This window comes from Octodon degus, unplaced genomic scaffold, assembly GCF_000260255.1.
Source record: "Octodon degus isolate 3935 unplaced genomic scaffold, OctDeg1.0 scaffold00108, whole genome shotgun sequence".
In the NCBI taxonomy this organism is placed as follows: domain Eukaryota; kingdom Metazoa; phylum Chordata; class Mammalia; order Rodentia; family Octodontidae; genus Octodon; species Octodon degus.
The window spans coordinates 2,410,902-2,427,183 of record NW_004524684.1 but is presented as its reverse complement, the minus strand read 5'-3'; the positions used below and the strand labels follow the sequence as shown (position 1 = coordinate 2,427,183).

General features: G+C 42.1%; 1 protein-coding gene across 4 annotated transcripts in view; it reads left to right on the top strand.

Annotated features, from left to right (window-relative positions):
- The window catches only part of Magi2 (membrane associated guanylate kinase, WW and PDZ domain containing 2), a 1,451,928-nt gene that overhangs the window by 983,389 nt on the left and 452,257 nt on the right, over positions 1-16,282 (top strand). For all 4 annotated transcript variants that reach the window (XM_023724303.1, XM_023724304.1, XM_004639270.2 and 1 more), the window contains one exon: positions 1,994-2,073. In XM_023724303.1, coding sequence (XP_023580071.1) covers positions 1,994-2,073 — 80 coding nt within the window. The remainder of the gene's footprint in view (positions 1-1,993; positions 2,074-16,282) is intronic.

The window sequence follows — 16,282 nt, the reverse complement described above, 5'->3', positions numbered from 1 at the left end:
CTCTCTCTCTCTCTCTCTCTCTCTCTCTCTCTCTCTCTCTCTCTCTCTCTCTCTCCACACACACACACACCACAGAGTAGAGAGAGAGAGGCATGTTTATGAAGAACATGCTAAGTAATTTTCCAAACACATGAGAGAACAGCAGACCCAACCCAGGGCTCCTGTCCGCACACGCGAGGTGGTCAGAGTCGAGTCTCAGACAAAAATGACTGGATTGTATTGATGTGACACAAATGAGGCTCCAAGCAGATGGAAGTGCCTGCATTGCTTTCTGTGCTCCTGACACTGGATAACGAAGCACCATCAGGCTTTCCAAAGGGGGGGGGGAGAAAGGTAGCACGCTGTCCTGATGATTTATTATTTGATCAGATTCACTGACTTTATCTGATCAAATTATGACAGCCCTGTTCAGAGGCTCCTGTCATTGAGGAGGCCCTGAAGGTGAAGAGAATGCTGCCCAGTGTTTTCTCTTCATCAGTCCTTGAAGCCCGAGATCAAAAGGGCTGTGCTTGAAGAGCAGAGGTGTTGAAACCCACAGCTCCTAGGGTCTCCGTTCTCCAGTGAGATAACCACACGTGGGCGAGTGGAATGATCTTTCAGAGGGCGGGATTTGGAGCACTTCAGCACCTCGGAGTAGCTTTCCAAGGCCATCTTGGCCCCACCATCCCTCCTTCCCTAGGGTAGAACTCAGTTTCTGTGAGTTTACTGTTCAGGGCTCTTCCCAAGAGAATTTCCCGGCCTTTAGTCTAAGTACAGATTGGTTCAGCAGACGCTGTAGCTACCGCTTGTGCCTCGGCTACAATAAAATGTAGTTAAATTTCAATGGAGAGGAAAACTCACGTGTGAAGTTATGTCATCACCAATTTTAACCTCTATACATCCGTCCTCAAAAATTTTCAAACTATCCTGCCCCAATTTCTATTGTCAACCTCTTTTCCACTCCTCCTTTTCACACTCCCTGTATAAGCCTCACGTTTTCCCATATGTGTAACTTTGCACATTCTTTTCTTGAAACTCTCAAGAAGTGCTACATCTTGGTGCTTCATCCATGAGAAGAAGCCACACCTTGATAAAACTGTACACAGTAAATATTTTAACACTAGCATAGTTGAGCCGTTGTGGTGCTCAATTGTAACGTTAGGATGTGCGCCTGCATTTGTGGCCAGAGACGGAGACCTGACAGCCACACCTCAGAGATCCCACCCTGCTGTCCATGAGGACCCAGAATGCTTCGTCAGTGATTCCACTAACGAAAATGATGCAGGGGCCGCTTGAAGAGTCACTTCTCTGTGAACACTCTCTCTTTTGCACATTAGATTTCTGCCAAAAGAGTCACAAGAAAACTTCTTTTTCCAGAATGAAAATGCCATTTTTATACTAATTCCTGGAAGTTCCTTTCCAGAAACATCAGAAGTCAGCCTTTCCTGTCTTTTTCCTTCCTATCTGGGTTGAAAGTGTCCCGGAGGAAGATAGCTTAATGTGAGCTCAGGAAACTGGTATTAATCGCTTTTTGAGAAAATGCAGGAATCCCAAGAACATGCTGTCCCTTGCATCCTGCCTCTGCCAGTACTGGACTTAAGTGAACAATTGTTTATGAAAAGGGCAGGTTGAGGATGAAAATATTGCTTTTGCAAAACTCAGGAAACTGTCAGGGTCTGTGGACTGTGCTCTTCCAACTGGAGAATCCTGTATTTGTAATAAATTCCTTTTGCTCTGGATGAGTTCTGCATTTTCAATGAGGTGAACTTGGCAACATTCTAGTTGATTTTAATAAAAATAGCTGCTTTGAGGACAGGGAGCCGAGGTTGCCAAAGTTACAGCTGCCGTGCACAATTACTCTCCCACCTCCTTCAGGGCTACTTAGAACCAGTAAGCAAATTAAGTGTATCGATTGCAATTTTGTTGGACTAACCCCGCTTATGTTTTTTTCTCGAGGAATAAACCTGCTTCCTCTTAGTATGTGTCTGTTCAGAGCGCTCTCTTTTCTTTTCAGCCATAATACAAAGACAACATCATGGCTGGATCCACGACTTGCGAAAAAGGCTAAACCTCCAGAGGAGTGCAAAGAGAATGGTAGGTCAAGTTCTTATGTTTCAGCGCCGCGCTTTGAAAATGTTTGCGCTTCTTAAAAGAAGGGCTCGCCTAAAAGAGCAATCCTGCGCTTGCAGCCATGTCGGAGAAGCAATATGTAGTGCTCAGTTAGGAGAGCGGATGAAGTCGGCTCTCGGCAGGGCCATGTGGGTTTGCTTTTTCTCCCGGAGGAGACCGTGTTGAGAGTCACATCTCGGCCGTCTCTGTTGGTCCTTTTGGACTCCTGGCCTGACTTTCCCCACCTCTAAGGACTTTGGTTCGCAGTGTGTCTCTCTGACGACTCTGCTCTTTTAGCTGGAGGCAGATATAATGCACAGAGCAACACCGATGTGAAGCTATAAATGATCTGTAGGTCTGTGTGCAGCGACGTAGCATTCTGCCAGGTCCTAAGGAACCAGTTCTCGAAAGACGTGTTATTTGTATTCAAACATCTAAATACAATAAGTAATCGCATGGATGCTGGGATCACACTTACTGTTTTCCAGCTCTCAGTATAAATATATAGACTTGCTTAGAAATGTACTGCTTTCACGCATGGCAAGAATTTTTAAAACTAATAGGACTGGAAGACTGCGAGTCTTGTGTGTAATGAGTAAATGCAAAGAGGCAAAGTCTGTAACTGATGATACTTGTAGTTTTTAAAAACATCGAGTGCAATATTGTGAGTGCTTGTAATTCAGTTAGAATGATAAATAGCAGACTCTCCGGATGATATATTATTTGCACAGCCTTTATCTGATCAAATTTTCTTCTGAGGCATCGATCATTGAGGAGCTCTTAGAGGTGGCAAGAGCTATGGAGGATATTTAAACTTTTTAAAAAGTTTTCAAAAAAATAAATTTTTGAAAAGTCTCTAATTCACTTTAACAGCAATCCTGGCTTTCTCAAATAATGTTACACTTTTCTGTAACACTAGGTGACTCTTCACAGGCTAGGTATACTACTAGTTAAAAATTCTAAAATGGCAATTTTTATGTGCATCTAATGCATAAAACGGAGGCATATATTTAGCTTTATATTCGCTCCAACTATGTCCCTCCTGTGTCATACATACTGTCACTGTATGTGGCTGAATCTCATGAGCTGTTACAGAAGCTGGACTTTTGAACACAATTAGGTCACATCTCATTGACACCAATAACACATGTTGCAAATTATGATAGGTTGTAAATTAAAGTGACCTGCTCCTGTATAGGTACAACAATTTACTTATACCACAGGTGTTACACCTTAGTATATCCCAATTAAAATGAGTTCAATAATTTTATAGTTCTGTGACATAATGAACTTCTCAGCTGGCTTGCTCCTTTGAGTTCTTTACATTTTTAAAAAGCTATTACTCAAGTTTTAAAATCTTAGGAGAGATGCAAGGAAAACATATTGTGTAATGATAATGTTTGGATGTGGCTGGTTTTCTGCACGTCTGCATTGTGAGTCTTCTCAGGATAGCAGAGGTCTAGAATATGACGTCAGTCCCCTGAAAACCGATTGCAAGAAAATCATTCATGGGTCACAACTGGCCCATTACTACTTGCTTCACTTTCTGCAAGAAAATTATAGCTCACAGGTTTCATTCCATATGTTAATGCGGTGTTAAACAGTAAACTGGAGCAGTGGAATAGTGATGTTTTTTCTGAACATACTTCAAGTTGGATTGCCAAGGAGGATGCTCTGAGATAACAGTGCTCCTTGGGTATTGTTTTCCTTTCCTTTAAAGAACGTGGTTGGCCGTTGCTTAAGATGCTGAGTGGTGGTGGATCGCTGAGGATTCTGCTAGCTCAGTTAGCCTGTATCACCCATTCAGTGGCTCAGGCCCTCAGCCAGTGAACTAATTTTCTGAGTGCTGGAAAGTGTGTAAAACATAAATATACAGCTACTTTCTCTTAGTTCAATGAGAAGAAAGTTTTGAACCAATACTGTTTAGACAAGATATCATATCTGCATCTTGTACTATGAATAACTACTACGAAGACAACAATATGCAGTGTATTAATTATTGTACCTGTCCTACTAGCCTGTTTTGAAACTGTCTCATTGCTACTTCTTTCTCAATAAAATTAATATAAAAAATAATAAAATAAAATAAAAGTCGTGATCGTTCCAGATGATGATCTCCTTCTGTAGCAAATCTTGACCATCCAGTTCAAATAGGACGATCACCCTCATCAGATTTGAACTGAGCCCGTGGGAGGTTGGTTTGAACTCTGCAAGACACAGTGTAGTGCTAATTTGCTCCTGTCTTCGGGGCCTTCACCTGCCAGAGATTTCAACTACAAGGTTGGCAGACATCTGCGAAGAGTCAGGGAATAAATGTTTTAGGGCTTGCAGGTTCTCCCTTCTCCTTGCGATGACGCATTGTGCAGAAACAGCCAAAGCCAGTATACAAAGGTCACGGATGTGTTCCAATAAACTTTTATGGATGGACATAGATGTTGAAGTTTATATACCTCCACATAACAAAATATTGTCCTTTGATTGTTTTTCTCACCCACTTAAAAGTGCATAAACTGTTGACCTTGGAGGCTACAAACTAGAGGTATGCCGAAGCCACACGACAGACTCTAGCTACGATGCTTATGTGGGGCCTTCACCTGGTGGGTCTTGAACACCAGTATTTTTAAATATTGTTCTTTTCAGGATTGTACAACCACAAGATATCTACAGTGCTTTGAGACTTAACTTAGCTTTCTTGCCTGTAGGCCCTGCAGTTTCAGAACTTGACAAATGTCAAATGATAATTGACCAAGTGCTTGAGAGCCCAAGTGAATGATTTTTCAAGATTCCCTTAAAGAATCAGCTCTTTGCTAGTTCCTCTGACCTCTAGAAGAGGCCCCTTGCCAGGCCAAGTTTGGACTATAAGTGCTAAGACTCCTAAATCAACAGCAGCTGCAAAACTCCTTCCATGACTTCTCCGGGGCTCCCTTCTCCTCAGAAGCTCAGAGCTTCTAGATCTTTTTGCCTCAGTGGTTATTAGATCCTTTAAACTGCTTATTTTTAATATTTTACCTAGATTTACTTTTTTAATTGTATTTTTAGGGAAGGGTCTATAGGGTGTCCAGGGTCTCACTACTAGATCAAACTCATAGTGATCCGTCTGTTTACAGCCTCCCAAGAGCTGGGATTACAGGCATGCACCACCACGCCCAGTCTCAATTGCCATCTCAGCACACCCCAGGGGTGGGGCCAGCATAGCAGGCCTGGGGATCAAACCCCCAGCCCCTGTGCCTGCTTGCAGGTGCTTTAATCCATGGAGCTAGTTGGCTGTTCCTGTAGATTTTCTGCTTTCTCATTGGGTTTCAGGCTACTGACTCCATTCTACCCAGAATGGAAATTTTAATCCATATCTGTATTTTTAAATTGCATGTCTCAAACCTTACTAAGTATGCATATCATATATGTGCATATGTAATACATTATTTTCCTAATTTTTTTTGGTGGTACCAGGGATCGAACTTAGGACCTTGCACTTGCCAGGCAAGCACTTATTCCACTGATCTATCTCCCTGCCCCCCCAATGATGTTGATTATTGAAATCCTAATGTTAATTCCCCGAGGTTGTCACCAGTTGTACCTGTGTACATACCATGTGTGAATGTATATCTTTGTGTGTGTGTGTGTGTGTGTGTGTGTGTGTGTGTGTGTAGGAAGAGGAAAAGGAGGATACAGACATGGACCTATAAATGTGTGCATCTGCAGTGCTTTATACAGGTACATAATTTGGGATAAATTATAAGAGGGAGCCAAGAAAGATGGGAAGGGATACCAAGGAATTGAAATTATCCTGAGGAAGGAAAACACTAGCAAATATTTCCCCTTGATATCACACAGTTAAAGAGTAAAGATGGCTTCGTTCAAATACATGTCGAACTATTCACACAAAAGCATTCATTTTGCCTTTTTATTTGAGGGACAACACAACCACTAAATATAAAAGCACACACTTCCTTCTTTGGCAGTATGGTTGAAAATACCAGAGTCATGGTGTTTTGTGCATTTGTCATAGCACCAGCCTAGAAGGCAGAAAAACATCCCCACCTACTATGCAATTCCAATATTAGACTTTGGCGGGGGGTGCTGTTCAGCAAGCCAATGTAGACTTTCTTAAAATGCCTTTGAAATAGCAATTAGCTAATAAATAACACAGGCAAAGTTGGCTGGAGGGTAAAGCCCCATCCGGCTGTCCCCTCAGAATCAAGGGTATGGGAATTCTCCTCAGCTATTCCCAAGCATAAGCATACTGTGGTGACCCCTCCCCCAAGAATCACTGAGTCAGCCTGATGGGAACAGTCTCCTCTTAAGGTTCAAATATGATTAAATTCAGTAAGTCCACACCATTAATGAGAGGAAAAGAAACCATAGGATTTGGAGTCAGGAAAAACTGTTCCCAAGCCATAGCTATAGGCTCATCAGCAGGTACTTAATCTCCAGGAGCCTGGGTTTTTCTACCTGTAAAGTAGGAATCCTGTGTTTCATGCAGGTCTAGCTCATATACAGGAAGTTCTGTCTTTTTGCACCATTTATTCTAAAGAACAATTGCATGTTCCCCTTCCTTCAGGTGGTCCTCTGAGCCAGCAGCAGAGCCTTCTAGAAGATGAGGGGGCAAAGTGAGAGGAGTTGGCCAGCCTAGCGGCTTTGAGCTACTCTCAGGTGTCTTGGAAAGATGGAAATGAACAAATCCACCCAGGCTAAAATTACCCATCTGGCTCATGCTAGCTTGATATTAATAGATCAGGGGTTTCGCCTTACGTTCTGTTGAACTGGCTCTAACTTCTCATGAAGTTATAATTACATCTGTAAGAACTGACTGGGTGGCTTCATTTCTCTACTTAGTATCTATGAAGTATAAGTGAGTTTCTTACATTACTACAGAAAAAATTCAGATAATCTTAACCTACTTTCCTACATGAGAACACATTTCAACTGACATGGACTACAGCTGTGTGCTATTATTTAACCTATCTTTTTTTTTAAAAGTCTCCAAAATGCAGTTAAACAAGGACAGAACAAGTCATGTTTTATAATATTTAGTAAGAGGGGATTTGCCTTCAAGAAGAAGGAAATAATTGGAAGGAATTGCTATTTAGGTTTAAGACTCTTAAAGTGAGTTCTATAAAACTAAAGCATGAAGAAATGTGTACTTTTATTTTAAAACTGTTTCTAAGCTACTTAGTCTCTCCTTGAATCAGGGCTTGGGCCTGTTTTCTCATTAAATTCCTTTTGATAGTTTCTAATCTTAATTTTTCAAGGGAATTAACATGGTCAAGTTAATTTCACATTTAAGTATTTTTTCTAATCTGGCAAATTTGCTAAGAATATGTTTGAAAACCTCTGAGGAGTTTTTCCACCATAAGGAATTCATCAAAACAGTCTCTAACAATATTACCTGTTCAAGTACTAAAACTTCAAAATTGTAAAAATTCATCTGTAAATGGTATCGAGCACTTACCTTTAAATACGATGAACAAATTTGAATATTATTTTGTTTCTTTACTGACTATCACAAAAATGAGCAGATGCCAGATAGCTTCATAGAAGCAGTTAATTCCTGTTTAGCTAACTTGCAATTACTCATATGAGTCATGGTTTTCTACAGCAGCGCTTTGAGCGCGGCTGCTTCCCATAACATAGAGCCTTTGCGATATTTTTGTCTCAGAAAGACTAAGAGTTTCGGAATACAAGGCTGTTGTGGAGGAAACGATACAGCTTATTCCAGATAGATTGTGGTAGGACAGGTACTCTATTATAATGCTTCAGTACCGGACTGTGAGGTTGCTTGCTGCTGCCCTCTATTCTTATTGGTCCCAATACCTGTTCCAGATTGGGCGATGTTCAGACCGTGGAAGTTGCTGTATACACTGAATGTGACCTTGTACTACTCATTTAAGTATCTTCCTTCTGTATGTATAAATATCTATTGTAACTAGGAAGTGAAATCTATGTCAGGATCATGAAATTCTGTCTGGCTTTATTTCTTAATTGCTTAAGTTACTTTCATATGGAGCAATAATTTATGCCTTGTCATTACATCTTAGCATATAAAACTTTAAGAAGATAATATTGGTACTATTGAATCTATTTGATCTATAGGCTAGCAGAATGACTTTAAATGTTGTCTTTTTAAAACTTTGAAGTTTGGAATAGATAGAAATTCGCAGGAAGTTACAAGGGAATATACCAACGTGCTCTAAACACCACTCCTCAGCCCTCCTGCAAGGTTAAGAACTTAAACGCATGCAGTATAGTGTCAAAACCAGGAAGCTGACAGTGGTAGAAGCCAGCGACAGCTTTTTCAGATCAGCTACACAAGGACTCGTGTGTGGCTCCTTTCGGTTATATCGTGTGTGCTTGCATGTGCCAGAATTTCAGCAGCTACAGTCCAGATTCAGAACGGTCCATCAGCCCAGAAGACATCCCTGCCCGATACTTAACCCCTGACAGGCACTAATCTGTGCTTCATTTCAATAACTGTTACTTCAGAATTGCTGTACAGATGGACTCGTCCAGTGGGTACAGCTTTGGAGGTGGGCGGCTTCCACTCAACATGATTCCATCAGTAGTCAGGATGCAAGTGTGTGTATCAGCGGTCAGTCACTTTTTATGGCCGTATGCTCTACCAGCCAGTGCGCCGCGGTTTAGGTGGTAGATGTACTAGCCCATTTACACTTTTACCTTTTGAAAGACTTCTTGTTTCCAGTTTGGGGCTAAAGTTGCTATGAATACTGGTGTGTGAGTTTTATGTAAACAGACAATTTTTAAATTTATCTGATAGAAGAGCCCAAGAGCACAATTGTGATGTTATTGGCAAATACACTTTAATTTTAGAAGAAACCACCAAGCTGTTTTGCTTAGAAGCTGCACGCTTACATTTTTTTAGCAAGGAACTGATGGACTCAGCTTCTCTGGATCCTTGCTAGCATTTAGCACTGAGTAATCGGGAGCCACTCTGATGGTGCACAGTAGCACTAACTTTTGCTTATATTAAGCATTAACCCCAGTGACTAATGAGACCACACATCCTTTCATGTAACTTCTTGTGTATATGCTAATTAGCGGAATGCCTAATCAGGTCTCTTGCCTGACTTGTTTGATTTTAACTTCACTTCTGAGAACTCTTCATGTATTCTAGATACAAGACTTCTTATCACGTGTTGCTTATAAACATCTTTTTCTGGCTGTATTTTGCTTTCTTCCTGTTGATGTCTGCTCCAGAAGACAAATGTCTATACTTTTCCTTGTATGAATCATGTTTTTGTTATCCAGTCTAAGAACTCCTCAGTAGCCAGAGAGCCTAAGGTTTCTCATGGGTTTTTTCCTAAATATTGCACAGGTTTATGTTTTATGTTTAAGTTACCTATTTTGAGATAATTTTTTATAAGGTCAAAGTTGAAATCCTTCTTCCCCTCTCCTCCTCCTCTCCCTCCACCTCCTTGTTCTTTTCCGACCCTCCTCTTCCTCTTCCACTTCCTTCCCCCTCCTGTGTTTTGCCTAAGGATGTCCAATTACTTGAATGCCACCAGCTGCAAAGGCTGTCCTTGCCCCGTGGAGCCGCGTGTGTCTCTGTTGTACATCACTGGGGTTGCTGATGGGTCTGTGTCCACACTGGTACACCTTGCCGTCATTACGGTAGCCCAGTAGTATACTGGGATACTGGAGACAATGGCATTTTCTATTTACTCTTTTTTTTCTTTATTGACTCTTGATAAAAATGGTTTTAGCTATTTTATGTTATTTTCTTTTTCACATAAGTTTCAGAAAAAGCCTATCTGCCACTACATATTTGGTGGCAAAGCTGCTGGGAAGCGCTGCAAACCTGCATATCCATGAGGACAATGGACATGATAACTGGTTTGAGCGTTCCAGATTCTAAGTCTTCCGGTTCCTTAAGTCTTGAGTTGCTTCATCAGCATTTTATAAATTGTAGGAAAAACATATTTTGTTTATTATACATTTTTACTGTACACTTAGATATTTTCTTTTCAGCAGTGTAAATGGTATTGTATTATTTAATCTCTTAGTTTGAGAATGTTCATTTTTTTAGTGTGCAGAAAGCCAATTGATCTGGGTTTGTTGGACTTGGCTTCTCTGACCTGCTGAATTCCTTTGTGAGTTGCAAGGAGGTTTTTGTAGATTACTTTGATTTCCACCAAGACAATTTTCCATTTGTATAATCACAAATATTCCTTATTTAGACTGTTGCCATGCACACCATAATAAGTGATTTTCAAATGCTGACCCAGCCGTCCATATATTGTTGAGCTAAGCCTCGTACGGGCATTCTAGATATACTATGTAATTCTTGTGATGTACTGCGTTACCCACCTTGCCCATTTATTTGTTCACCTATCAGTCTGTTGGTTTATATGCTGGGGATCGAACCCAGGGCGTCACATGCCATAGACAAATGTTCCACCGCTGAGCTACATCCTGGCCCTAACTTGGTAATATTTTATTAAGAAATTCTGTGCCTGTATTTATGAGAAATATCAGTCTATAATTTCCATTTTTGTGCATGTTTTGATATTAAAGTAATATTAGCTACAGAAAATGAGTTGATAAGCATCATAAAATTAGTGTCAGTTATTCTTCAAATGTTTGGTCAGCATGCCTGTCCTGGATATCTGTTCAAGAAAATCTTAAATACAAATTCTATTGCTTTACTACTGATAGGTTTATTCAGGTTATATACTTCATCTTGCTATAGTTTTGGTAATTTAAGGTTTTACAAGAATCTGTCCATTTCTTCCAAGTCATTAAATAAAACATTGATCTATTTTTCCAAGTTGTTAAATTTGTCAAAGACATTCAGTGGCTCTGTCCTCGCTCCCCCTGTTCGATCCTACATCCCAGCAAGGCTTGAATTTCTACCTATTTTCTGTTTGCATTCAGGATTTCTTTCTGATTTTTTAAATGAAAGTTGCTTCAATGTCTTCATCAGATAATTCATATATTTTCTTTTAAGTATTTATCTTTATTAGGGTCAACTGATTCTCTTTTCCACCCAGTTAGTGTTTTTCCTGCTTCCTGGTATGAGTTATATTTGAGCTTATCCTGGAAATCTTTCACCCAGACATTATAAAAATGGGCATTTCGAACAGAGTCCTTATTTCAACAGACTGTGTCCCTGTTTTGTATATCAGTTCAGCCTATTATGTAGGCTGTCGTTCCAAATGGGAAGTTATTTTTCAAGGTCTTTGCTATTTTGGTGTCTTGGGTCTTCTGACTGCGAGCCGAGGCTGCAGCTGTGCTGGCGCCACCTGCAGGTCGCAGAAGGCACTGCTATGAGGCACCTGTTCACTAGAGCGAAAATGGGAAGGAAAGTGCCTCCGGGGCTTTCTCTGCCCACCACGTACTGACGCGGGGAGGGAATGGCTCCCCACACAGCACCCACTGATGTCACCATTGCTGGCCACCAGACTGCCCGGCTGAGTGGCAACTTGTCAGAATTCCTAGGTGCCACCTATGCCACCAGGAGAGGTGGAAGGGAATGCGCCTCTGCAACTTATTAGGGGCTGGGATGAGGTTGTCACAGGTTTCTGCTGCACCTCCCCTCTCCTGGCCTTTTTTCTAAAAAGGAGGAGGAAGTGGAGGAGGAGAAGGAGGAGGTGGAGGTGGAGAAGGAGGAGGTGGAGATGGAGGAGGAGGAAGAAGAGGAGGAGGAGGAGGAAGGGGAAGGGGAAGAAGGAGAAGGGGAACAAGAAGGGGAAGTGGAAGAAGGGGAAGGGGAAGAAGAAGGGGAAGGGGAAGAAGAAAGGGAAGAAGAAGGAGAAGAAGAAGAGGAAGAAGAAGAGGAAGAAGAAGGGGAAGAAGAAGAGGAAGAAGAAGAAGGAGAGGAGGAAGAAGAAGGAGGAGGTGGAGGAGGAGGAGGTGGACGTGGACGTGGAGGAGGAGGAAGAGGAGAAGGAGGAAGAGGAGGAGGAAGGGGAAGGGGAAGAAGAAGAGAAAGAAGAAGGGGAAGAAGAAGGGGAAGAAGAGGAAGAAGAGGAAGAAGGGGAAGAGGAAGAGGAAGAGGAAGGGGAAGGGACAGAAGAAGAAGAAGAAGAGGAAGAGAAAGAGGAAGAGGAAGAAGCTGCTCTTTTGTTTTCTTTCTTTGTTTCTATATGCCCGTTGGCCAACAGCCTCCCTGGTGCATGTAGAGTCTGAGCTATAGGAGGATTTTAAGAAACAACCTAGAAACGAGCTGTGGTACCACCCTGTGGCCCCCAAGATCCCTGGCCAGTCTGTCTTCCCCTTTCTGTTTTTGAGAGTCTCTTTATGACTGTTTGTTGAATTGCTGCCAGGGTTTTTCATTGTATTTGACAGAGAAGAAAAGGGGAAACTTAGTTTTAAACCATATCATTTAGGATTAAATGTCTGAATAAGCTTTTGATACTAAATGGTGGCAGCACTACTAAGTTCAGAAGCATTTCTATGAACAGTGTCTCCGTGGCAAATACCAGCACTTTGTGCGGTATGGAGATGCTTGGGACTCCGATTTACCACACACTGATGCTTGTCCTCCTCAGGGATTTGCCCAGTAGGTGTAATAGAAAATGAGACTTGCATTCAGGCCACCTGATTGAAAGGCCACCGTCGTGTCCACGGCAAGATGCTTTAGCCTAGAGAGATTAAGGCCTGAAATTTCTGATGGGAAAGACTAAAATATTATGTGGAAGTTTTGTATTTAGAACAAATAAAAAGGAAGACTTTCTGTGGATTCTCAATGTTTTCTTAGAACTACCACATCCATAAGTAGACTGGTGTCTGCAGTTTATGGCCCAGGTACTCTCTGTGTCATGGGATTTCTGTCGTTAATGTAACAGGGTGAATTTAGTTCTCTGAAAATTAATTAAAAGTAAGTACTGAATTACATTCTGTGGTCTTGAAAACATTTTTAAGGATGAGCTTTTCTACCATTGTTTTCACTTTCCCAATTCTTGGAAGAGTTCCCTGCAGTCCTGCTTAGGTTGGAACAATCTCTCTACCAGCCGAATGTAGGCGGCTGTCACTGTCACCGTCAGCCGCAGCGTTAAGCGTCCCGCAGTGGCTAGGTTTGCGCAGCAGTGCAGAAAGCAATGCAGAAGGTGTGGCAGTGACCTGAATGTCGCAGGCGGGTTCTTGGCGGTGAAAGAGGCCCGCGCAGATCAGCCTCCAAAGCCGCGCAAGTGGACAGCAGTGATGGCAGATAGTGGGGGTGGGGGCGGTGTCCGCTGCCGAGGGGGGCAGAGCTGATGGCCCCCTCAGTGTACGTACTTGTAAGGCTTCCCAGACGCTATGCATCATAAAGCCGTGCTTGAAAAACCTGAGTGTACTTTTTCACTAGGTAGGGCGAACAATGAAAAGAGCCCAGTGCGTGACTGTGGCCCAAACACCAGGCATCTCAAAGGGTGTGCTTTGACACACATTCGGTGGCCCTCCTCACACAGCCACCCCTGCTACTGTACTTATGTATTTGGTACAGGTCTCACTACACAGCTTGGACTCGTAGTGACCTCCTGTCTTCAGCCTCCTGGTGCTGGGATTACAGGCATAGCACCACCATGCCTGGTCTCGGTGGCCAGCTCAGTGCACCCAGGGCAGGGCCAGCACAGCATGTGGTGCCGGGGATCGAACTCCCCTATTACAGTATTTAAACCAGGTCTCCCTGGCCTTGTGTCTTTAGGAGCTCACAGTGATGTGTGCTCCTTGGGAGCCTCCTTAGCGAAAAAATGTTGCCTTCAGGCAAAACGAATCCAACATTGTTTGGTGCTTTCACATCAAAACTATATGAAAAAATGTGAAGAGATGTAGCCCTAATATGTTCCAGGGACCATTTTAAATCGGCACTACAAAACCAAAGTGGAATTGTATGGATTGTGTTTGTTGCTGAACTTCTTACTATTAAATGGGAAATCTCAATCTTAGTTTTGACCCATAAAATTAAATCTTCACGTTCTGTATTGGTTTCTCAGTATTTGTTTTGATTCAGAAAGTCTGTCCTGTATTATTTTATTTTCAGTGTATTCTAACTTATGTCCCTTCTCTCAGCATGCAATCTGTTTGACCAATGTAAATCTTTGTTTTAAGGCTGATTTTTCCCCTTCCCCACCTTTGGTAAAGTCTAAACTTTAAAAAGTTCTTTCTGTGGCTGCATTCTTGCATGGCCCTGAGAGTCACTTGCTTTTTTAGGGTACCTGCTAACAAACAAGCTGATCTGTTTGTCCAGATTCTGGTGCATCCTCTGCTTGTAGAATTAAACTGTTAGCCGCAAGGAAAGCCTGTAATAGTAATTGTAGAAGTAATCATACCTGCTGCACCAATTTTCAAAGTATTACAGTGGAGAGGAAAATACTGTAAGATCCCCAAAATAATGGGGATTATTTGGTAATGGTGCAGAGAATCATTATATTCACCACATGAGAGGACAATAACATACAACTGACCAAGGCCTGGAGTGTGCAGAGATTTGGTAAAAGAGCTGGAATCTGAGCAGAGCCCTAGTGCTAGGTCAGCTGTAGAGTCACTCGGGCAGGTTGAGGTTCCATGGAACACCTCATTGACTGGGCTACTCTCCCCTCTCCCCCTTCCTTCCCCTGGATGGCTACTTGCATTCCCATGGCTTCACCTCCCAGCTACCAGCTCAGGACTCAGGTTTTCCTTTCAACTCTGACTAACTCTGCCTGTGATAAATACAGTTCTAATGTGGCCAGGGTTTGCAGGAGAATAGACTTAATATATGACATATAACTTATAGGATTACTTTATCATACTCATGCAAAGAGTCAAATGCAGTTGAGTGCAGGAGATCTGTCCACATGCTAGAGAGCTGGGGAGTCCAGCTGAGGGCCTGGATCCCATGGCAATGTCCTGCAGGAGTCTAGCTGAAGATCTAGAGCCCATGGCAATGTTCCCCATGACTGCAGACCTACAGCCCACGACAATGTCTCATGAAAGTCTGTATCAAGGAGCTGCATTGGGAAGGCCCAAAGGTCAGTGGTGGGAGCTAGAAAGTCTGTGCCAGTGGGATGAATGAGCTGTGCAAGCAGGCTGAAGGATCTGCACTGGAGCCAGAAAGCACTCACGGTAAGCACTAGAGCTCCCTGAAAAGAACCGTGGGCGTCCTCAGTGACCATGAGGTGCTGTCATTGATGAGAACAGCTGAGTTCATATCAGGAAAACCAGTGTGACAAGCTTTTACAGGGGAATCAACAGCACACCATCTTCCCCTCCAGTTCTTCCTTTATGCAGTTGGCAGCAATCCCCAGGTAGGGCCTCCACACCCGGCACCACACTGATTCAGTTCAGCTGCACGTTACAAGTTCACCATAAATTAATCCACCACAAATACATTTAGATGTGGTATCAATTTCTTCTGCTTTATTTGGGTTGTTTCTCTTATGTCACCTCTAGGTAATTCTAGATGACCCTGTCTTCCACGTCTGGATCTAACTTTGTCATAAGACCTTTCAAGTCCTTCTTGAGGACTTACGTACCTTGTTCTCTTCATTGCTAAGCTATGGTTCTTCTATGTGTTTTAATCTTTGATCTGTATTTTCTTCTATAAAATTGTTTACAGAGGAACATGTTTCTTTTACTTCATGGAATCTATTCTCTTAAAAGTACTTATTTCCGATGAAAACCCTTTCACTGCTCATAGAGATGTCTCATCAAGAAAAGTCACTTTTCTGTCCCCATTCACACAGAGCCAAGGCTTATGTGTTTTATATACAAAATTCTGTATGATTTTTGCTATCACTCTACTCCGTTTCTTTTTTCTTGGAAACAGGGCCAGCTGTTGCTATTGTTTTCTTTATTTCACTCTGACTACTAAATATTTTGTTGTCATTAAAACATGTACAAATCAGATTCAGATAGTAGTCAGTCATGCAACTTCTTAGAGCTAATGTTCAAAAAAATCTACCCCATATCAACTTATCATGCTGAAAACACATGGAGTTGATCTAGAATACTGGGAAAGTCCTTCATAAAACAAGACCCAAGAAAGGGCTAGATGGACATAACTTGAAATGCAATGATTTAACTTCAAATTTTTCAATTGCACAGCAAAAAAATAACTTAGTTCCCTTATAGTTTGAGTTTTTAACAACAACAAAAAAAATCCAACTAGAGGCCAGCCAGATACCTCAGCAGATTAAACTGCCTGATTAGGCAGCTGCAGGGACTAGGGTTTGATTCCTGGTGTGCCATGCTGGCCTCACGCCAGGGGCGCAGTGAG